Source organism: Archocentrus centrarchus, chromosome 15 (genome assembly GCF_007364275.1).
Source record: "Archocentrus centrarchus isolate MPI-CPG fArcCen1 chromosome 15, fArcCen1, whole genome shotgun sequence".
Classification (NCBI taxonomy): Eukaryota; Metazoa; Chordata; class Actinopteri; order Cichliformes; family Cichlidae; genus Archocentrus; species Archocentrus centrarchus.
In genome coordinates, this window is record NC_044360.1 from 18,943,631 (window position 1) to 18,967,128 (window position 23,498).

Sequence of the window (23,498 nt, forward strand, 5' to 3'; positions counted from 1 at the left end):
GCCTTTAATTTAGATTTAAGAAACATTTTGAGAAATGCTCTTTGCACTGTAACAAGTTGGATTGGGGAAAAAAAAATACCACTGTCATTATTATGCTAATGAATTCCTGGAGTCTCTTTTTATTTGGCCCAGCATTGAGAACCAGGCAACAAAGTGAAATAGCATCATGCAGAGTTGTAATTTTTACACTTTTGTTTTTTGTGCAGATATAACAAAAACCTTTTTTTTTTAATGAGCTCTGGATTTGCTGTTAAAGAGCCAGAATAGCTTCTAAGCCTTGTCTCCAGTCTTTGTTTTAAGGTAGTGCCAGCAGCCTTCTGGCACTAACTTCATACACTCACTGGACATTTAATTAGGTACACCTTCTTAGTAGTGGGCTGGACCCCCTTTTGTCTTCAGAACTGCTTTAATTCTTCATGGCAGAGATTGAACAAGGTGCTGGAAACATTCCTCAGAGATTTTGGTCCATATTGACATGTTAGCATCACGCAGTTGCTGCAGATTTGTCAGCTCCACATCTATTATGTGAATCTCCCATTCCACCACATCAAAAAGGTGCTCTAGTAAATTTGAGTACAGAGAACTTATTGTGATGTTCAAGAAACCAGTTTGAGATGATTTGATCTTTGTGACATGGCGTGTTATCATGCTGGAAGCAGCCCTCACAAGATGTGTACAATATGATCATAGTACACTATCTGTAACAATAGGTAGGCTGTAGCATTTAAATGATGCTCCGTTGGCAGTAAGGGCCCAAAGTGGGCCCAGAAAGAATCCACTACACCATTACACCACCACCAGCCGCTGATAGAATGCAGGATGGATTTCTGCTTTCGTGTTGTTTATGCCAAATTCTGACCTTATTGTTGCAGCTGCTGCTGTAGCCTCTCTGCTTCAAAGTTTGATGTGCTGTGTGTTCAGAGATGCTCTTCTGCATTTCTTGGTTATTTGATTTACTGTTGTCTTTCTATCAGCTCCAAGTGAAGCAGTCTTACCATTCTCCTCTAACTTTTGGCATCAACGAGGCATTTGGCTGTTGAACTGAAGAGAATATTTTATTTTTTTCAGACTGTTTTCTATAAACCCTAGAGATGGTTGTGTGCAAAAATCTCATCAGATCATCAGTTTCTGAAATACTCATACCAGCCTGTCTGGCGCCAATAACCATGCCTTGTTCAGAGTCGCTTAAATCACCTTTCTTCCTCATTCTTGCTGCCAAGTGATTGGCTGATTAGATGTCTGCATTAACAGTTGAACAAATGTACATAAAAATGTGACTGGTGTGTGTAGTTAATTAACATAAACAGCATGCATTTCCCCCAATAACTTGAAATGGCAGAGGTCCCCATTTCCCCCAAATTTCTGGGAACCTTGAAAAGGCAAAGGTCCTGAGTTTATTTTCTCAAACTGAAAAACACTGTAAAAGCAGTGCACCAGTGCAGTGATTGAATGTCGCTTTTCTTTACAGATCTGTCGTCTCCAGAGGCACCTGTCTGCTGGGGAGCACCAGCAGGATCTGTTCCAAGGTCAGCCGGCCATGTTTGTGTCTCAGCACTCCCAGCCACCCACTCAGAGCCTGGTGGAGCTGATTGAGCTTTGCGGAGGGACAGTCTGCAAAACTGTGCGACAGGCGGGAATCTGCATAGGGAAATACAGTGGCAGGAGGCCAGAGGGAAGCAGGATCCTGTCTGAGCAGTGGGTGTTGGGTGAGATATATTCTGCTATCTCTGTGATTTATCATGTCACTATAATAGCACAGTGGTGGTTAGCACTACTGCCTCACAGCTAGAGTGACATCTAGAAGGCCTGGGTTCGATTCCACCTTGGCCCGGACCTCTCTGTGTGGAGTTTGCATGTTCTCCTTGAACAGGGTGCTCTGGTTTCCTCCCACAGTCCAAAGACATTCAGTTTCTGGGATTAGGTTAATTGGTCACTCTAAATTGCCCGTAGGTGTGAATGAGAGTGTGAAAGGTTGTCTGTCACTCTGTGTTGGCCCTGCAACAGGCTGGCGGCCTGTACAGGGTGTACCCTGCCTCTCGCCCTATGTCAGCTGGGATAGGCTCCAGCCCCCCACCCCCACCCCCACCCCACCGCGACCCTGAACAGGATAAGCAGAAGAGAATGGATGGATGGATATAATATTATGTGCCTAATAACGGTTTGCCTCATTTTGTGTGGTTTTATTTCAGACAGCATCACACATCTGAAGCAGCTGTCATACGATGACTACGAGCTGGAGTGACCATCGCTGATTTTTTTTTTTTTTTTTTTTTAAGTTTACCTCATTTCTTCCATGCAGTGTTCATCTTTGGCAGTTTTTTTTTTAAATCTTTTTATGCAGTTGTTTTCATAGAGGAAATTTTTTTAACCTTTTAGAATGATCAAATATGAAATAGTCTCAGTTACTGTGAAACTGAACAAGCTTTTTTACTTACTGTCTGTCCTTTAATATCTGTGTCTGGATTAAATTAAAAACCACTACTATAACAATGTGAGTTTAGAAATACTGAGCCATTTAAACATTGTAATGAAAAGTGAATTTTGTATGATTATAAATGTTTTTGCAATGTCACTTTTGAATAAATACTAAAAAAAGATTTTTGAGTATCACTTCCTTAGTTTCTGAACTCTTGGACCAAAAGGTAAGATCACAATAACTTATTTTTCTTTGTTTGTCTGAAATATCGTAGCAGAATGAAATTATTACTCCTTTGAGAGTAACAGCTTGGGTTTTGGTCAAAACTGTAGCAGAGTGATGGGAGTCCACTCAGCAGGGTCGCTGGGTGACAGACATCACGCTGACGTTTCACAGCTTGCACTCTAGCACTCATCTTTTCACAGCAGACAAGGAAATAAACCCATTTACTCAAATACAGATAGATGATGCTGCTGTCACTGTTTGTTTTTTTTAAGAAAAAATGTACTACATGCAAGATGAGTTCAGTGTTAGATTGATAACTTTTTATATAAAAAAATTATAGGAACACTTTTAAATCAAATGTAGCATCAACTCAATAAAACTCCTGGTATATTGATCTGGTCAGTTAAGTTGCAGAGGGGCGGTTGTTAATCATTCTCAGCTGCTTTGCTGTTAAATTAACAGGTGCCCAAAAGGTCAAAAATAAGACACACACACACCCCCCCTCCAATTAAAAAAAAAAGGTTTTACAGGTGGCGGTCATTTTCCCCTCCTCATCTTTTCTGGGGTTTTTTTTTGTTTTTTTTTTAATTAGTTTTCCATTGTCACTACTGGTAGCATGAGGTGTTATCTGGACCTTACAGAGGTTGCACAGATAGTCCAACTCCTCTGGGATGGCATATCAATACGTGCCATTGACAGAAGGTTTGCTGTTACTCCCAATACAGGCTCAAGAGCATGGAAGAGATTCCAGGAGACAGGCAGTTACTCTAGGAGAGATGGACAGAGCCACAGAAGGTCCTTAACCCTTCAGTAGTCCCGGCATCTCCTCCTTTGTGCAGAGAGGAACAGGATGAGAACTTCCAGAGCTACAAAATAGCCTCCAGGAGGCCACTGGTGTGAATGTCTGACCAAACAGACTGCATGGGGAGGGGGGGGGGCTTGAGGGCCTGACATCCTCTAGTGGACCCTGTGTGCACTGACTGCACCATGGAGCCCAATTGGCATTTGCCATACCAGAATTGGCAGGTCCACAGCTGGTGCCCTGCGTTTTTCACAGATGAGAGCAGGTTCATCCTGACCACATGTGACAGATCTGAAAGGGTCTGGAGAAGCTGTGGAGAAGGTTATGCTGCCTGTAACATCGTTTAGCATGACCGGTTTGGTGGTAGGTCACTGATGGTCCGGGGAGGCCTAAACCTCTACAGACTCAGCAACAGCCCCCCCCCAACTGCCATCAGGTATGTGGTTGAAATCCTTTGACCCAGTGTCAGACCCTACACTGGTGCAGTGGGTCCTGGGTTCCTCCTGGTGCACAACAATACACGGTCTCATGTTGTGAGTGTGTCTGGTAGATGCGGGAATTTATACCATTGACTGGCCCCCATGCTCACTTGACCTAAACACAACAGAACATCTCTGTGACATTATGTTTCAGTCAATCTGATGCTGTCAGGTTGCACCTCAGACAGTTCAGCAGCTCAGTGATGCCCTGGTCCAGATCCGGGAGGAGACACCACCGATCGTCTCATTAGGAGCATGCAACAGCATTGTCAGCATGTGGGGGTCATACAAACTACTGAGTACCATTTTGAGCTGCTGCAGTAAAATTTTGGTAAAATGCACCAGCCTGCTGCATAATTTTTTAACTTTGATTTGTGGGGTGTCTTTGAATTCAGCCCTTTGTAGGTTGATCATTTTCATTTCCATCAAACAATGTGGCTTCCTTTCATTCCTAACACATTACCCAGTCCACATCAGTATAGATATCCATCCTAATCCCCTAACCCCCCCCCCCCCATTGAGATGTGATGTGCTTTTAAAGTGTATCTTTCATTTTTTGGAGCATTGCATATAAAATGTATTCAGCTTTTGGAGCCTCAGACCAAGCCCAGGAAACTAAAGAACAGTACCAATATTTTACTACAAGCTGAAATTTTGACATTTTCCCTTTTTTGGTTGACAAATTTTATACATAACAGAAACTTTTTAACTACCGAAGCCTCAAAGTTGCCTTGATTCTCTCTCCTATGAACTATGAACTCTCTCCTATGTGGGATTTTCCCACACAACCATCTCTAGGGTTTACAGAGAATGGTCCGAAAAGGAGAAAATATTCATTTCAGTTCTCAAGCCAAAAGGCCTTTTGATGCCAGAGGTCAGAGAAGAATGGCAAAATTGCTTTGAAGTGATAGCAACAGTAACTCAACCACTCATTACAGCCAAGGAATGCAGAAAAGCATCTCTGAAAAGACAAGTTGTTGAACCTTAAAGTAAGAAGCAGCAGAAGAGTGCACCAGGTGCTACTCCTGTCAGCAAAGAACAGGAAAGTGAGGCTACAATGCACATGGGCTCTACAAAATTGGACAATGGAAGATTGGAAAAATGTTGCCTGGTCTGATGAGTCACAGTTTCAGCTGTGACTTTTGGATGGTAGGGTCAGAACTTGGCATAAACAACATGAAAGCATGGATCTATCCCGCACTGTATCGATGATTCAGGCTGCTGGTAGTGTAATGGTGTGGGGAACATTTTCTTGGCACACTTTGAGCCCCTTAGTACCAACCCAGCATCATTTAAATGCCACAGCCTATCTGTTGTTACTGATCATGCTCATCCCTTTATGACCATACAGTACACACCGTCTGATGGCTGTTTTCAGCAGTATAATGTGTCATGTCACAAAGCTCAGACCATCTGAAACTGGTTTCTGGAACATGACTGTACTTAAATTTACTCCACAGTCACCAGATCTCAATCCAATGGATGTGGGATGTAGTTTCGAGCATTTTAAGTGAATCTGTGAGAGGATTAACCTAAAACATTAAAGTGTCTGAATGAATATTTTTTAATCTATGGCTTCATATAATTCATCATATAAAGTTAAAAAAAATAAAGTATTCATGACTCTTCTATCGAGAAAAAAAAATCAACTCACAAATCATATTACTCAATCTCTACGTGTGTCCTCACATTACTTTTTTTCGCCACATGGTCCTAAACAAGACCATAAAACAAATTTTTTTTTTGTTGGCAGAAAAACGCAGTAAAACGCGGTATATCCCTTTAACATTACAACATATGGCGCTCGTGGTTCACTGCCGCTGATTGGTTGGCCTCTGTTACGTCCCGTGGCCAGTCGGCTTTACGCGGCGTCATTGCGTAGCGAGGCGTGTGTGACATTTGCGGTGTGAGAAGCTAGTTTGAGAACAGCTAACCGGGTAAAGATGAGGAACTAGTACAGGAAATGGGAAATATTTTTTCCTTTTAGCACCAGGGTCGACTTTTGTGTTTGACTTTGTTATAGTTCTCAGATTACAGAAGACACTTTATGTCAGATGTAGCGTTTGATAAAACTTCCTGTGTTGGCGACCACGTTAAATAGTTAAGCTAGTGCTTTTTTTTTTTTTTTCTTCTTGAACTTGTGTAGTAAACGTGCGGAGTTCAGGTTGAGGACGCTCTCCAGTTTGCCGTTCTGAAATGTCCATACTCTTCTCATAACCGAAGTTTAATTTTTATGCATTGCAGTATGCCTTTAAGCGCTTGAGCCGACTTGACAAACTGCGTTTTGCACACAAGGTTAAAATTAGCTTTAGCCAAGTAGCTCCTTACTCCCTTCTTGCTGCAGCCTTCTCACTTTTCTTCCGCTGACTCGTCGGGACAGGTGTGCTGAAATTGGGCCAGGTGTGGCGATACCCAGGGTGCACTGCTACTTAATCACAGCGTGCACTGACAGTCCACTTCAGGGATTTTTTTTTTCTGTTACTTCAGTTAAGCCAGAGGTGGAATAATGCTGCTCTCTTTGGTTGTGCACACATACTCGCTGCGGTACTGGTTTCCAGCCACGATCATGCTGGGGACAGCCCCAGCTTATCTGCTGTCATGGGGGGCTTGGCGCTTACTTTCAACTGTCTTACCAGCGAGTTTGTATCACAAAATAGATGACCGATTGTACTGCATCTACCAGAGTATGGTCCTATTCTTCTTTGAAAACTACACAGGAGTTGAGGTGGGTGATCCTCTACTTTGTGTATATAAGAGACTATGTTCGTGGGGTATTTCAATTGCTAATATCTAGTCTAAGAATAGAAAAACAGACTGTGATAAGTTAAAGCTGCATGTGTCTGCAGGTTTTCAACTTGCAGTGAATGCAATCCGTGCACACGCTATGTGGGAAGGGGGTGGGGGAAGAGATTGTGTAGATGCACATCTATCCATCCAGCCTGGTGAACAAGATGGACCAGATACATTGCAAGAAAGTCTGCATTCTTATGACTTGGTGTTGCCACTCCTTGTACAGTGGGTGGTTTTGTACGTTAGGGTGTGTTTTCTGAGGGCAGTTATATTGGTCTGGGTGACCTTTGTCTATAAAAGGATTAATGTTGTATTTTGACTACAGTGTACGTCCAAATGGAGGCTACATGAGAATGATGTAGTGTTTGAATAAATTCTCTTGGATTAATTGCAAATACCCATGTTTTGATATTTAACAAAACAATATAAATGTTCATTTTACTGTCTAGGACTTCAGCTTTTTGCTGACATGCACAGCATCTTCAGCCTGCTTTCTTATGTCTCTGTAGATTGTTATATATGGAGATATACCAAAGAACAAGGAGAATGTGGTCTACCTGTCAAATCATCAATGCACAGGTAATTCATTTAAATATTAAGCTTTAACAAATGTACTCCAGTCTAAACCATTGTGTCAGTATCTAACCTCTATTGTTGTTGTAGCTGATTGGATCATTGCTGACATGCTTGCCATCAGGCAGAGTGCTCTTGGTCATGTCAGATATGTCCTTAAAGATGGGCTCAAGTGGCTGCCACTCTATGGATGGTATTTCTCTCAGGTAATGTCATTGTGAGTATGAGGAGGTTGTTCTTCAGATTAAGTAGAGACCATCTTGGCACTTGGGGCAGCTGTGGCTCAAGAGGTAGAGCAGGTCATCTACTAATTGTAAGGTTGGTGCTTCAATCCCTGGCTGCTCCAGTCTGCATGCCAAAGTATCCTTGGGGCAAGATACTGAATCCCGAATTGCTCCAGATGTGTTCGTCGGAGGGTAATTGTGTGTGAATGTTAGATAGAAAGCACTTAAATGTGGGAGGTGCTGGTTTGTGAAGTGCTTTTAGTGCTCAGGTAGAGTAGAAAAGTGCTGTATAAGAATCAGTCCATTTACCATTCACTGTGACTTATATTTGCTACATTATTCTATGTGAGTGCTCATGGGTTGGGCCACACCAGTCTTCAAACCTTCGTGTTCCTTTTGAATTTGGGGCTACCTGCAAGTTTTGTGACTTTATCTTGCAAGGTTGTGACATCATTGTGTCCACAAACAGACACCAGACAGAGTACTCTGAACAGCCTTTTTCATAGTACCTGCTAAACTAGTAAAGTGTCTCCAGGACCACATTTTGCAGTAATGACACACACACACACACACACACACTCAGATGGATACAGTACCAGCTAGGTTATGGGGCTAGCTGGTACTAGCCTGTCAGCTTGTTTTATTCTGAGATATGTAAATTCCAAGCTAATCTCACTGTGTCAGGGCGATTACTGCAAACACTCTTCTAACCCTGTCTAAAACAGGAAGTGTCTTTGACACAAGAACTTCCTTTTTGCGGTGGCAGATTTGTCACCGAGTTTTTGTCTGCTTGTCTCTAAAGACAATGAAGACGAGAGACCATATTATGATTGGGATCACACCAGCATGCTGATGTTCTGACCCATGAGAAGTCATGAGGAAATATTTGGGTGACATGAAAACTCAAAGGTCAAACTACACCCATCTCTAGACACGCCCTTCCTTTTGCACAATTCTGATCAATAATATTGACAATCTGTCTTACAAACACCTGTTATATGGACTCTAACAGCACTTTTCTACTCAACTGACCACTCAAAGTGCTTTTTACTACAAGTTTTGTTCACACAATCATACTCATACAATCAACACTTTTTTTTTTCTCCCACTTTTTTTAAATCCAGCATTCCCTCTCACTCACACACACTCAGATTGATACATCAGGGGCAAACCTGGGTTCAGTATCTTGCCCAAGGATACATTGACAGGCAGACTAGAGGAGCCAGCGATTGATCCACTGACCTTCTGATTGGTAGACCTGCTCTACCTCCTGAGTCTCAGCCACCTGATTTAAAGTACTAAAAACCACTTTTTTGTTAATTCCCCCTTCAGTTGGTATATCCAGTATCACATTATGCCCAGATCTTACACACACACACACACACAGACTGGTAGTGTCAAAATAGTACTAGCCTGCAGCTGCTGGTTCCAAATGCTGGTAGTAAAGCTGTAAATATAACTTGAATCACTTTCATGATGACCTCTTATGAGACTTTTTTTTTTTTTTTTTTCTCCTAGCATGGGGGAATCTATGTGAAGCGAAGCTCAAGGTTCAATGAAAAGGCGATGAGGAAGAAGCTTCTTGCTCAGACTCAGCGTGGAGCACCGGTAACTATACTTTATACCAGGGGTCTCCAAACAGACATGTAAAAACTTCAATATCACACCACATGTTCTACTCTTGTGAGTGCTACTGGTTCAAAGAAAGGGAAAAAAAAAAAAGCAGGCAGTTTTTCCCCTCCAATTAAGAGGGGTAAGCGAAATGTCAAAAAAGTAACTTAAAGGGCCAAACTGTGTGTTGTTTTTGACACCAATGACACCGGATGCGGCCCGCGAGCCGCAAATTTGGAGACCCCTGCTTTATACATTTTCTAATGAGCATGGCTACATGTAAGTCTGTGCTTTTCATATAAGTTCAAACAGAAGACACTTTAAATTCTTAAAATAGACATACAAAATTTTTAGTTCTTTCCAAAACTTGTGGAGGTTTTTTCCTTTTATCATTCTGTGAGTCTGGAAAAGTTAACTAGAAATTCTGCACAATTTTTTTTATCTCATAGCATATTTATAGAAACAGTATAGCAACTGAAATCTAAAGAATAAAAACTTAAAATATGAAAGTTATTTGGTTCTAAGTGTCAATAAAATGTTTCATTTTGCAGCATCAGAAATGGCAGCAGTTTTAAACTGACAAAAATGGATAACTGGACATTTTATGCAAGGAGATTCATTTGTGTTATGTGTGTGTTGTGTTGCAAGGACTTGCTTTTAATCGCTTTTTTGGATTTGACTGTGAGGGATTAGTGTCACATGTGTGTGTGTGTGTGTGTGTGTGTGTGAGTATTTTAACAGAAGTTGTCATGGTTTCCAAAAGGCACACTGTAAAAACTGTATAATGCCGATCACTGGTGAAAGTTAAAGTTCACATAATCAGTTACTAATGCAACAAAAAATTGCAAAATAAGACAGAGGTGGAGGATTGCATTTTAAAATCAGAGCAATTGTATGAATACAGACATTTTCACGAATGTTTCAGTTTGGCTGAAATCAGTACTTGGCTGTTGATGCCAGTAATTCAAAATAAATTCTGAATGTTTCAAACTGCTGCAGAGTTTCATTACATGCAAATGTTAAGAAGTTGTAACTGTTGAGAAAGCTGTGTCAGCCTTATTTAGTGCAGGTGGTACAAAGGAATGATTGTTGTATACATAAATTCACTGTGTGAGCTAAAGGTATCAGCACAGCTTCTGCAAAAGTAGGAAAATCAAACAGTCAGGACCTGAGAGGCAGGTTTTGTTTTCAGGTCAGCTGGAATCTAAACTGAGATGGATCAAGGCAATTAAAACAACTTTTTTTTAAAAATTTTTTTTATATCAGGTTTTCTTTTAAGCCTAAACACACTGTTGGGTTTACATTTTACTTCTCAACAAATGTTGTTAAACGATGACTTTGATTTCATTTTTTTTTTCTCCCTCTCTTCTCCTTCACAGATGTACCTCGTCATCTTCCCCGAAGGAACTCGGTATAATCCAGACCTCAAGAATGTTATCGCTGACAGTCAGGCTTTTGCTGAGAAAGAAGGTAGAGTCAGGATGGCAGCCACTTACCGCTGTACTTGTGCATACTGATTCAGTGCAGCCCACTCAGTCAGTAAAAGCGCTAAAATTTTGTTCTGTGACCTCCTTTGACCACTAAAACATCACCTGCAAAAAAATTTACTTTCCTTCCAGAATTTTTATGATTTTTTGGGGGGTAAAGTGAGTAAAAACTCGTGAAGGTAAAATGGTTTCAGAAAAGTAAACATATCAGGTATTTAAAAACCTCTCTAAATAAAACGTTATTGTGACATTGGTGGTGTTGCAAGAAGTAGTCACTTTCCGCCAAAAGGTGTAGTGCTCTTCACAGCCGTGTCCTTATTTTGGCACCGCGATGAAGTGAACTGAAACAGAGTTCAGGGGCATGTGTAGCCACAGCGCAGGGTGGTGTTACTGTCAGCTCACAAACAGAGTTGATTCTCCAGAGATTAAGACTATCTCTGGGCCTCAGCACTGAATATCACCTTCCCCCATTAATCCAAATAAATCGCTCTGGAAAGCTGACATGTGCACATGACATTATCTGCTATTAGTGTGGTATTAGTGAGCACAGGACGGCGTCGCACCAACCTAGGATCCGCATACTTTGCTGTGAATGGCTCAAACAGCCACATTCTTGTTAACTTACTGTTTTCTTTATGAATCAAATATTTTGTTTTGTCATTTCTTTTATTTGTGGGGGATTCTAGCCATCACCTTATTTTATTTTATTTAAGCAAACAGTAGCACTGGTGGGAAATGAGAGATGTGGAGATTTCATGCAACAGAGGTTCTCATCTAGACGCACACATGAGGAGCGTCTACACGGCTCATAAAAAATAGAGAGAGCACTGAAGACAGTGATTTGCAAAGGCTGATAAGAAAAAAATATGTATCAGAGCTTTCACATATTTTTCACAGGGCTCGCTGTCCTGAAGCATACACTAACACCTAGGATGAAAGCAGCTCACATAGCCATCGATACCATGAAGGGCCACCTGGATGCTGTGTATGACATCACTGTGGCCTACGAGGGAACGCTGGACAGCTCTGGGCGAAGAAGATCTGCACCAGCGATGCCAGGTATGCAGGCATCTGAGGTTTTTAAACAGCTGATTACACGCGTTTTAATTTCTGTAAACAGCAGTTGTTGTTGCATGAAATGTGCTTTGGATTGCCAGTAACAGCAACTTCAGTTTCTTTCTTCTTAATCAGTGTATCCTTAAACAGACTCATGTTGTATTATTAGTCCTTCAGCATTGTATACGACCCCACCGGTAATTAATCACATAGCAAACATCACCTATTAACAGCCACACCTTCCTGTAAACAACATGACTCCATGTTTTTGGACCTTTGATTATTCCGTGTTCCTAGTTGTTTGACGAGTGATCTTCTAATGAAAAACCAAAAAAAAAAACCCACATCCTGTTTCAGGAATAAACATCTGTGTGTGTTTCTAGCAAACAGTACAAAGAATAGAAAAGCATTCCTCACCTCACGCACTTCCTGGCCTCATGTGGCGAAGGTGACGGTACTGATTTCATAAGGAGGTGGAAGTGACTCGAGGCTGCGTTTGGCTGCAAGATCCAGAACAAACGTTTTTCATCAGCATGAACGTTTTGAACCTGCAGTATAGATACATCAGTGGCTTTGATCAGCTCAGATATTGAAGGAGTGTTTTACCCTTAACATTCAATAGTTACATAGCCATTAAAAAGATGGAACAAAAAGTGCATGTCTTTATAATAATGAATTCATTTTTAACATACTTCTGTGGTCTTTAATAGATGCAAATCGAGGCGATAAATGAGCAGTAATTTACATCATGATTTAAATTCTAATAGGTGCTGTGCCAGTTCCTTTTTTACTTTGGAAAAATCAATTCACAACATTAAATGTAATAAATTTTACTGCCATTCTATCAGGTAATGTTTTTAAATAATAAAAAAATAAATAGATTGTCACTAATGTGTACTGCCACGTAATTTCAAAATTGCAGCTGGTAGTTTATCTTTAAGTTGTGCTAATGTATGTCATGTTTACTGACTCCTGGAAACCAATTTTACTTCATTTGGTTTGCAAACTTAGTATTCAAATCAGAATGGCTTGCTGATTTGATTGCAGTCATTAAAGTGCCCTGTGGGAGGCCTCATGTTTTGTCTAGTTGTAAATGAGGGTTTTATTTGTTTTTTGCACCGTTCCAAAACATTAGCATGTGGTCTAGAACTCTTTCTTGGGAGTCACACAAATTTTGCTCAAGAAAATAAAATAGAAGCCAGTCCACATTAAAAGGCCAAAGTTCATCTGATTACAGGATGTAAACGTATTAGTTTTTGCACTTGGGTTTAATCATCGCGTGTGAATGGAAAAACTCCTGCTTCATACAAATAACAAAATTTCTATTAAGATATTAGAGTGTATTTAAAAAAAAACAGCTTTAAACTGATTAAATAAAAACTTAATTTGTAATCAAGCATCTGTTATCTTCTATCTTGAGTACTACTTGTATACTATTAGACACAATTTTTGTAATTTTGCTTCTGTGTGCTACTGCGGATTTAAAATCAGTCAAGATCTAATTGAAGTGCACGCTTTCAGCTTTAATTGAGCATAAAAGTTTGCATTAACTGAATTAGATCCATTTTTATACAAAGCTCCAATGTCCTCCATTTTTAGGCTCAAAATTAATTGGACATTGACAAGCAAATTCATGGCTGGGTTTCCTTATTATAGCAAATGAAGCAGGCAAGTTGATTCAAATGAAGGAAGCTATGGTTCATTTTTGTTTTGTTTTTAGTCTCCAGCCTATCAGAGAGAGACAGCAAAAACTTTAAAAGTGGCCAAATCAACGATTGGGTGCGTCGTTAAAAACAAGAAATACACCGGTCAGCTCAGCAACCCCAAAACACCTGAAATATCACAGAAGAAAAGTCGATGATGACAGAAGTATTTCCACAGTTTAAAAACAACTTCACAACATCTAACCGAGATGAGCCCACTCTCAAGGACACAGGAGTGTGATTGTTAAACGCCTTCTTGGCTACAAGTACAGAGAGTTTACAGCAAGGGTCAAACCACTGGTTAGACCTAAGAATGAGAAGGCCAGATTAGACTTCTTCCTTAAAGGGTTTTTTTGAACTAAGATTAACTCGTTCCAGAATGATGGAAAGTTACAGCTCACATCACCTGTCAAACATGGTGGCAGCAAGCAGTTATACCATGGGCATATATGGCTGCCAGTAGAACTGGTTGACTAGTGTTTATTGATGAGTCTGCTGATAGAAGTAGCAGGATGAATTGTGAAGTGTGCAGGGCTATACTCTCTGCTCAGATTCCACCAAATGCTGCAAAACTGATTAGGTGGTGCTTTCACAAAACTGGAGAAATTGTCTTATTATATCATTGATCTAACTGTAGGTAAATGAATCTCTTGTGCAGCAACTGGTCTGCTCTTTCGACTCGAGATCAAAGATTCCTTCTGTCTTTATTTGTTAACGTCATTTGGAACGTGGCGAGTTGTTCGTCACTTCAGAGCAAAGAGTTGTTTTCCCTTCCAGGTGCTTGTTTTTGCTTCCTTTTTTTTGGAGGATGTTTTTGAGCATTGTTCTGCTCAAACACACGACCTGCAGTGGAGATTGAGCTTTGATTTGTGAAACACTTTAAGAGTCTTATAACGTCTCAGTGCCAAACACTTCTTTGGAGCGTCAGCAGCCAAGAAACCCCCAAAACAGGATTTAACCTCCTGCAAGCATGAGGAGGAAATACACCAACACAGCTTTACATCGTAAGAACGACTCCAGCTCCAGCAACGTGTTACAGTAAAAGTGTTTTCGTGCCTTCATCTGTCACCGAGTTGTCGGCGCTCGTTAAACTGACACACATTGTTCGTGAAGGTCAGTTTAAATCCATGCAGCAGCTGATGGAGGGTCCTCTCTCCAGCAATCTTTGCTGCTGCCGACTTCGATCAGGTTTCCTCTTTTGGCCTCAGTGCCACGTTTCCTGATGATATTGCATGTTGTGGAAACAGGAACTTGAAGGTCTCTGGGGATACACGAGCAGCCTTGAGCGTTCACACTTGGTTACATTTTTATGTATGACCTCCTCAGACGTGTGAGTTTGTCCGTTTGCACTAAACGAAGAGTTTAATTTGGCTTGAAACATTGTAGCTTATTAAGTAAAGAAACTGACACATTAACTCTTGTATTTGGAAAAATATATTGTATTTTGTGAGATCCTGAATGCATCAGTGACTGTTTTGGAGTTACATTTAAGTGAATTCATGGTATCAATCCTTCCTTCCTTCCTTTCCCAGTCTTTACTAGCGATTGCATCACTGCAGTTCTACTCCATCATTGTCACCTCGTGTTGGTTTTTAAGTGCTTACTGTACATGTTGTTGCACTGAAAGGATTTTCCTGTTTTTGTTTAGTCTCTTTATTTTTTTGTCTTTGACAGAATTCCTTTGCAAAGAATGTCCCCGCATCCACATACACTTCGACCGTGTGGACATAAAGGAAATTCCCTCAGAGCCGGTGTTTTTCCGCAGGTGGCTGCACGATCGCTTCGAAATCAAGGATCGGTGAGTGAGCACGTGTGCGTGCGTGTGTGTGTGTAGAGTAATTAATCATGTTGAAATTGCATGTCATCCAGTCAGTAACTGAACTGTGATTGAGCTGTTTATTTTTGCAAAATGATTTCTTTTGTGCGCCACCGCTCTGTTACAGAAAGATAAAGCTTCTGTGTTTTGATAGAGGGAAAAAAAATATTAATATAGTATTAACTGAATATTCAACCAGTAAAATGTAACTAAGGATTTTCATTCATAGTTTTGCAGTGCAGTCAATTAAAAAAAAAATACACACACAGAGTAAATAAAAGAATAATGGGTAATGATTAAGTGAATTAAATCCTTTTAAACAGGTCGGCTCACTAAGATGAAGATTTAAAAAAAAAAAAAAAAAAAACCTGTGTACAAAAGACATGCAGTTTGACTGACAGATCAACAAATAGACCCATAATACAAAAACACATTTTACATGTCAACAAATTAAAACAAGCTTGTGCAAGAGTAGTTGCAGGTACAAATATACTCCTATAACCTTTTAAAATGTTACAGTGAAATAAGAAAATGTAGCTTCATTCATCTATTTGTAGGGAAAAGGGATACTAAAATGACAGCAGCAGATTCCTCTTTGCAGTCCTATGGTAAAATATTACATACTTGTACTAATATCACAGTAATGTAACCCTTTGTTGGAAGGTAAGATACTTTTATCCCCAAAGTAATCATCATAAAAACGTATTTTTCTTTGCATTTCAAATGCCAGCACTATTTTTTTACATTTCCTCTCACTTCAATAACATCCATCCACCCACTTGTAGTTTAAAAAGAAAATAGCTGCTTCAGATACATGCGTGCAATTGGGTCAAAAGTAGTTACTGATTTGCTCATTAATTAAGCTGTCTTTACACTGACGGCTTGTTATGGATAGCTTATTCATTTTTATTCAGAAATGATCCAGTGTGACTATGTGGGGGTGGGGGGGTCTTTAGTGACCTCTAAAGGCTAAAGAAACCATTTAAACAAATGGACTTGGGCTTTGTGATGTTTTTATAAAAATTTCTCTCAATTTATTTATTGGATATTGAAAAGGATGTGTCCTATGAAATCAGTTTTTCATGTGGGCTCAGAGAGGGTCTACATCAGGGCTGTCAAACTCATTTTGCATCTTGGGCCACGTTCAGCCCAGTTTAATTTTAAGTGTGCCAAATCAGTGAATCTATTGCCTCATAACCATTAAAAACCCACCATATTGTCCCCCTTTCTCTCAATTTAACAATGTTGATATGCACATTTAATCCATTAAAACGATGTGCAGTTTCAATAAGAAGTCTCTTTTTCTATGTTATGAATAAATTCTGCTGTAGTAAATCAGTCAAAGCCATCAGCATGGCTCTTTGAGCTTAAACGATAAGAAATAAAAGGTGTAAAACAGAAAAATACTGGTAGCTCATTACCTTTTTGTAAATTTACAAATTTTTTTAACTGTGAACCCAAATGTGTTTTGGTATTCCTTTAGTAATTTATTATAACTGGGCATGTGTGATGTGTTTGTCAGTAAGAAGACTGTAAAAGTGAGGTACAGTTAAATCTAAAATTTGTAATTGTCATGTTTTTCAAAGCTATACAGTGGGCCTGATTGGACCCATTGGTGGGCCAGTTCTGGCCCCTGGGCCTAATGTTTGACACTCCTGGTTTGTATTGGTTTTACATTACAATGTTTTGGAAGTGATGCTGCTCTCTGAGACACATGCAGGATGTAAAGTGACTATTCAACATTTAAGTAACAGGCCAGCAATGAAAAGCCCTGAGGTGCACTTTCAACTGCTGCAAATATCCTGATTAGTTTCACTTTGCGTCCCCACCCCACCCAAATGCATCTCTCTGACAGGCTAATTTCCTAAGACTTCCCTCTTTTCAAAGGTTGCTGAGCGATTTCTACGAGTCGCAGGATTCAGACAAAATATGCAAGTTCCCCGGCGAGGCCAAATGTTCCCCTCTGAGTCTCTCGAAAACCCTGCCCTCAGTGGTGATCTTGGGGGGCCTGACTCTGCCGATGCTGCTGACAGAAAACGGCAGGAAGCTGTACGTGAGAACCTGGGTGTGTGGGACGCTGCTGGGCTGGCTGTGGGTGAACATTTTTCCTTAACGAACGGGGGCAGACTGCAACGATGAGACGCACAAAAGACTTGGAGATGGTGCCATTTTCCTGTATTGCGACACAATGTATGCTCCGGATGCAGAACAGTGTCTGATAAGAGGCTCAGAGATATATTTCCTTTTTTTTTTTTTTTCTTCTTCCCTCCTTTTTCCAAGTTTGACTGTTTGACCGGAGACACTGAGAAATGTTAACCTTTTGTGCTATTTGATCTCTCTTATTTGCAGCCTGTTAAAGTATTAATTTCTCAAGTTATTGGTCTACTATGAAATAATAAAATAGCTTCATACCTCTGTTAAAATAACTCCCCCTTATTGGATTGAGCCAAATTAGTATTCTTGCATTTTGTTTTTCTTTTTCTTTGGTCTTTTGGGCAGTTTAGAGTTTTTATTATTTCTGAGAGCAAAGTGTGCCGAGCACTATAAAAACACATGCAACGATCACGGTTGGCTGCCCTATGAACAAACGCAGCCTGCTGATGATTGATCATTTAAGTGCACTGATTTATTGATATTGGTTATAATGTTTTTGTTTTATGCCAAGTCCCATATCAGGAAGATATGCACTTTCCCTGTGTAAAGTGTTCATTTTTTTTCTTTTTTACATTGGTAGAACATCACGCAGTCCTCTGTACGGGCCTGTAAGGGTGACACCAGCTACGTTGTTTACCATAAATATTAATCTTTTGTTTTCTGACTATGAATGTAGCCATAAGAACATGTTTATTTGCGCGTGTATGAAAGACTACCCTCCCCTTTTCCTGTTTTCAGCACAGCCTTTTATCACGAAGCACTGGGAGAGCTCACAGTGGAGGACTGTGTATTGTCGGAGATCATGTTCCACCAATGTAAATCATTACTTTCACCTGAAAATGTCAGTCATTGCCAAAACCTGGTGTGTTTGCCATGAAGAGCGTCTGTGTGTTTTAAGTTGAGCAATACTTGTCGATGACATCAAAGAAATTTTGTCTGTTCTGTTCCTCTGAGTTTTAAAAAAAAAAAAAAATCTCATTTGGTGTTTTTCATAATTGTTTGTTCGTAACTTTTATATATGCATTTGCTACTGCGGTGTTATGTTCACGTCTGTCTACCTAACAAAAAGCTGACAAAGCCATGTTAACAGTATATATATCGCAGGTTCCTGTGCACTCAAAGCCATTTGTATTTTAAACATCGCCGTGTCGTGAAATGCACTGTATGTTTGTTGTTGTTTACCATAAAGAAGACATTGCATTTTCCACACGTCACTTTACGTATTTACAGTCTCCTGTAGCCTGATGCTTGTTTTTTCCTCGTGTGGATGGTATAGTGTAATCATGATTTTTACATCTTGCTCCGATACCTCACTTGAAATAATCCTTCCTTGTTTTTAAATGACCTTTGTCAGCCATTTTCTAGTCATTTTTATCCAGACGAGATCAGACTGTAACTCATCAGGAAACTCAGTAGACTGTATTAAATGCCAACTGTTTTTGGAAATGTGTGCCTTCTCTTTGGAGGAGTCGGTCCTCGGCCGTCTCGCAGAGCGCCACAGTGGCTCTTTTCCGCCAGGTGACTGCACAGACGCTCTCTGCTGGAGCTGCTGCTCACTGCAGCGCGGCCACGTTGTCTACAGTTCACAGTGGCTTATTTTGCTCTAAGAATGCATGGATTTACACTTTTTGAGGACTATTATTAAATGGTGAAACCTTTAATGTGTGTAAGTTATGGAAGTGGGGGTGAGAATGAAATAAAGCAGTTTTCCTGGGAAACTTCTTTCCTTTTTTTTTTTAATGATATCAGTTATAGATAAGAGATGCATAATGCTTTGTAAATTACTCTTACTGACACTAGCTGATGTCTTTGTCTTTATTCAGGTGGATCTTAGTTACCACAAAATGGTTACAAATGCCTTATTCTGTATGAATATATTTTACCACTACTCATGAACTAGGAACATAAACTTCTTCTTACTAATAGCAGTTCATGTTTAACAGCTTTCTTACTATCTTAACAGTGTTAATCAGAATGGGCTTAATCAGAACAAGTATTTTCCCTGCAATATCAATAAATATGGTCCAATCAACTATAACAAAACTGCTAATAGGGTACAGATAACTCTTATAAGGAGTTCATTGGTAATTTAATCACTTGTTAAATGGTTATTTTGAGTTTGTTGAAACTTTCAGAGCTGTAGAAAATGCCATGCAAAAAATAAAGAGTAAGAACTCGGTAACTTCTTCCTTACACATTTAAGCCTTTAGTTTAGAGGCATGGGGGAGCTGTTTAAAGTATTTTATGTTATTTTAGTTTCAGAGTTTTATATAAAAGCAGATATACACTCACCCGACACTTTACCTCTTTCTAGTAAGGTGTTGGAAACGTTCCTCAGAGATTTTGGGTCCATGTTGACATAACGGCATCACACAGTTGCTGCACATCTATGATGTGAATCTCCCACCATATCCCAAAGGTGCTCTACTAGATTGAGATCTGGTGACTGTGGAGGCCATTTGAATACAGAGAACTCATCATGTTCAAGAAACCAGACATGGAGCGTTATCCTGCTGGAAGCAGTGAAGAAACCTGCTACCAGCTTATACCACTTCCTTCAGCAGCCATCAGAAGAAGTTACACTGTGAAAGGGATGAACATGGGCCACAACATGGTACATGTACTGAAGGGCCCAAAGTGTGCCAAGTGGTGTGGTCTTCTGCTGTTGTAGTACATCTGCTTCAGTGTTTCACGTGTTGTGTGTTCATAGATGCTCTTCTGCATACCTTGGTTGTAACAAATGGTTATTGCATTAGACTGTTACCAATTTATGTTTGAGATGCAAATAATCTCAGAGTATTCTTTGTTGTATTTACACATCTTTAATTATTTGTAAATACTAATTCCCAACACAGGAAAAGAATCAGTCATCTGTCTGCTGTTTCTCACCCAGTGGAATCACCCACTGAGAACTCAGTGATCTGCTTTAAGACGCGCTGCTTTCCTATTGGCTGTTTTGAATTCCCTCCTTTTTTTACATTATGGCCAAACCACAACACTTTTTCACACCAAGCAGCAGCCTCTGTGGCAGAAAAGCAAAGCTGATGCGGAAGTCACAAGAAGAAAGTCAGACTCTTTCTAAGATAAGTGCCAGTTCAACAAGAAGAAGCAGAGTCTGTTGCTTTATTTGCTTTTATACAGAGTAACGGGATGAGGCAGAAACAGACCCGATGATGTTTCTTTAGTTCTTAATGATTAATGATATGTGGGTAACAGAGGGCTGAGAGAACGGGTGGACAGAGAAAGGGAGCAATGGAGAGAAGGTGGGGTAAAGGGTGGAGGTGAGGCCCGGCTGATGCCTTTACTTAAGGGTTCAGGAACTTGTTTTTCTAGTTTGCAAATCAGTCGGTCCGTTTGCAGTGTCTCTTTTTGTGTCTGTTTCCCCGGGGGATCGGGGGAAGGGAGATGTAGAAGGGCCGGCCTTCACCTTCACCTTCACTTGGTCAGGTCACACCAGCTCCAGGATCTGCTTCTTCTCCTGTTTTTACTTTTTGTTCTCTTTTCTGCTTTTTAACCTTTGTCGGCTCCTTTTCTGTCCTTTTCCTGTTGCTTTTTATTTTCTTTGCTGTCATCTTTCTTTTCCTTTTCTTTTATGTTGCTTTTTTTCTTTTTTACACCTTTTATTTGTTCTCTGCTGTCTGCAAACCCTACGCTCGCAAAACCACAAACCTCATTCATCTCCTTATTCTCTTTCTCCAGTTTTTCCTTCTCTCTTGTTATTTCGTTGTTCTCCTTCCTAGAAATATGATTCATTCTGTTTCTTCTTTTCATCCTTTTTTTTTTAAATCTTTTACTCAAGTTCATGTTAAATTTTCTCCATTTCCTACTTCATCTCTTGAATTTCTTACATCTCCAATACATAAACCTTTCCTAATTTCTTCCTTCATTTTCTTGCCCCCCCAGTTCTCCTGTTTTTCCTCCTCCTCCTCCTCCTCCTCCTCCCCTTCTTTTAAATCTTTGTTCTTCTCCAGCTACTCTTCTCAGTTTCTTTCCACCAGTGCTCCAATTCCTCTTCATAGCAGAGGAATGATCTCTTTCACATGTTTTCTGATGTGCTGGTTTGATTCTGATGTGGTCATCTGGGACATGTTGCTGAGAGAGAGCAGAGTCTCCACATCACTGTGTGTGTCTCAGGTAAGTGTGTAGTTGTAGTTGTAGATTTTATGTTAGATTTCAACACACCAAGTTGGCCAAAGACTCATAATCTTGGCTACAACCTCCCCAAAACCTTAAAATCAGACAAATACCATATATTAACTGTAAATACACACAAAAACATGGTATTTACTAGAATGATTAATGTTCATCATTCAACTCGACCTAGTAGTAAAATCCCCAACAGAAATTTCAAGCCCAATAGAAGCCTTTGTTTGTGATCAGTGAGCTTCTTATCTTGATTAAGTTAGAGAAAAAACACTGAAAACAAAGCACAATTCAATAGACTCATTCTCCTAATGATACAACAATAAAATGACCATTTAAAAAAATGTTTTTTTCTTTTTTGCTTCGCTCACATTTCAGTCATTTTGAAATTTTTGACGTTATCGCTGTTAATTCTCAGCATGAATCAGCAAAAAGGGGAGAAAAAGATTACTAACTATTTGAGGAACAAATTGAGTCGATACCATTTGTATTCATACATTTCTTAGACAATGATTTGATTATCATAATAATTTAGATTTAAAATCATTTTCTTTTCGTTCATTTGTGGATTGTGTCCAGCTTAAACACCATTGTGATGTACAGGCTACAGTATTCCCCACTGCAATGTTGAGCAGAAGGCTATAACATTTTATGAAGCTGATTTAGTGAGATAAGCTGTGTTTTGCTTGAGGACCTGCTTCTTAGGTGCCGTTTACACGAGACCGTTTTCATTTTGAAACGGTGTCGTTTTGATGCGTTTCGGCCTTGCGTTTACACGACAACAGAGTGAAAACGATGTGTTTCAGAAACGGGGTCCAGAGTGGAGCGTTTCAGAAACGCACCGGCTTGCGTTTTCGTGTAAACACTTGAAACCGGGATGATTTGAAAACGCTCGACTCGCACATGCGCACTATGGTTGCGACGGCCACAGTTTTTCGCGCACGCGCAAACTGATAAACAGTACTCGCGGATTCACGAGTGCTTCTTATGCTTTTCCTGTGTTTTTACCGTTTTGTAATTCAGCGTTGTGTGCAGCAGCGATCCAACCTCATCATCGGTCCACACAAAACCTCTCACATTGGCCGTTTTGTAAGTAATGAACAATTTGCCGCACTACCTACTGTGTCACTCCACGCATGCGCGTCTTGCATAAACAAACTTTGCAAAGAGAAAACCAACGCCAACTTGTGGCCTGGCATGAGAACTACATCGTTTTCATCGTTTCACATGTCCTCGTGTAAACGCGGATCGTTTCTGAAATGCCATCGTGTAAACGAAAGGCTGAAACGCATCAAAACGACACCGTTTCCAGTGAAAACGGCTTCGTGTAAACGGCACCTTAGTAGTTTTAGAAGATGGCATGACATGAATCCAGTCCTTGCGTCTCTCCATTGGCTCCCTGCATGCTTCCTGAGCACGTCTGGGTCTGGCTGCATGCTTTATAGCAGAACTTTTGACCCCTCACAAGCCAATTTGCAACTTTAGATCCTCAGGTGAATCCTTCTGGCGGTTTCACAGCCGAGGCTTGACTCTGAAGGAGATCATTTTGTCATTAGAGCGCCTGGAATAACCTACCCGAGGACATATTTCTTGGTAGTCAATAAACACATTTTTATAGGCTTTGTATTCTTTTATTGGATGTTGTTGCATGCGATGGTGTCTTTTTTTTTTGTCTGTCTTATTTCAGCTGTCAGCTTATTATTCTTATTATTATTATCTTATTATTCTGTTCTTTTGCTTTTATAGTTTCATCATGTTTATTTATTTTTTTAAATCTTAACTTTGATTTTTTCTTTATTTCTGTTTCATTACAATAATTATCTGTTTTCTTTGTGCTAATGATTGAATTTGCCTTTTGAAAAAAAATCAGCTTTTTGTGCTTTGTTAACTCTGTTTGAAAATGTTCTATATAAATAAAGGTTATTAATATTATAATAAATGATTATAACTATTATTATCATTTTACCTCAGAAGAGGTTGTTTAAGTTTAGTTTAAAATGCCATAAAAGCTTTGTGTTT

General features: G+C 39.9%; 2 protein-coding genes across 2 annotated transcripts in view; both read left to right on the forward strand.

Annotated features, from left to right (window-relative positions):
- The window catches only part of mcph1 (microcephalin 1), a 35,707-nt gene extending 33,203 nt beyond the window's left edge, over window positions 1-2,504 (forward strand). The window contains exons 14-15 of the mRNA XM_030747597.1: window positions 1,469-1,706; window positions 2,190-2,504. Coding sequence (XP_030603457.1) covers window positions 1,469-1,706; window positions 2,190-2,242 — 291 coding nt within the window. The 3' untranslated portion in view covers window positions 2,243-2,504. The remainder of the gene's footprint in view (window positions 1-1,468; window positions 1,707-2,189) is intronic.
- Window positions 2,505-5,815: 3,311 nt separating this feature from the next.
- agpat5 (1-acylglycerol-3-phosphate O-acyltransferase 5 (lysophosphatidic acid acyltransferase, epsilon)) lies at window positions 5,816-19,048 on the forward strand. The gene is made up of 8 exons (XM_030747626.1): window positions 5,816-6,647; window positions 7,222-7,291; window positions 7,376-7,491; window positions 9,028-9,117; window positions 10,500-10,590; window positions 11,505-11,666; window positions 15,041-15,164; window positions 17,070-19,048. Exons 1-8 carry the CDS (start codon window positions 6,429-6,431, stop codon window positions 17,293-17,295), a joined length of 1,098 nt encoding a protein of 365 aa, XP_030603486.1. The 5' UTR covers window positions 5,816-6,428; the 3' UTR covers window positions 17,296-19,048.
- Window positions 19,049-23,498: the final 4,450 nt, after the last annotated feature.